The sequence below is a fragment of the Eimeria tenella genome, genomic scaffold (genome assembly GCF_000499545.2).
Source record: "Eimeria tenella Houghton genomic scaffold, Eth_scaff2370, whole genome shotgun sequence".
Classification (NCBI taxonomy): Eukaryota; Apicomplexa; class Conoidasida; order Eucoccidiorida; family Eimeriidae; genus Eimeria; species Eimeria tenella.
Window position 1 is genome coordinate 1 of NW_013542232.1, and position 346 is coordinate 346.

Sequence of the window (346 nt, forward strand, 5' to 3'; positions counted from 1 at the left end):
GCGCTTTTAGGTGTACGTACACCTGACTGCCTTCTCAACTTCAGCCTTCAGTCTTCTAGAGGCCCCAGAGAAAGTAAGAGCATTTGCTGCTGCAGTTGCTGCAGTTGCTGCTGGCGCTGCTGCTGCACCCGCAGGCTGTGCGTGCTGTGCTGCAGCGTCGTTTGCGCTGCTGCTGCTGTTGCTGCTGCTGCTGCTGCTGCCTAGGCTTGTACTGCGGTGTCCAAGCAGATTCACTTCCAGCGATTTTCTACCACAGCACTGCCTTTCGATGCCACTGCATCTCCCGTCGGCGCCGCTGCTGTTATTGTTGTTGCTGCTGCTGCTGCTGCTGCTGCCGGGTCCGCGG

At 58.7% G+C, this 346-nt stretch overlaps 1 protein-coding gene across 1 annotated transcript in view; it reads left to right on the forward strand.

Annotated features, from left to right (window-relative positions):
- Positions 1-228: 228 nt before the first annotated feature.
- The window catches only part of ETH_00033815 (uncharacterized protein), a gene marked incomplete at both ends in the record, with an annotated part of 1,101 nt that continues 983 nt past the window's right edge, over positions 229-346 (forward strand). Inside the window, one exon of the mRNA XM_013374906.1 lies at positions 229-343. Within this exon, the coding sequence (XP_013230360.1) occupies positions 229-343 (115 nt within the window). The remainder of the gene's footprint in view (positions 344-346) is intronic.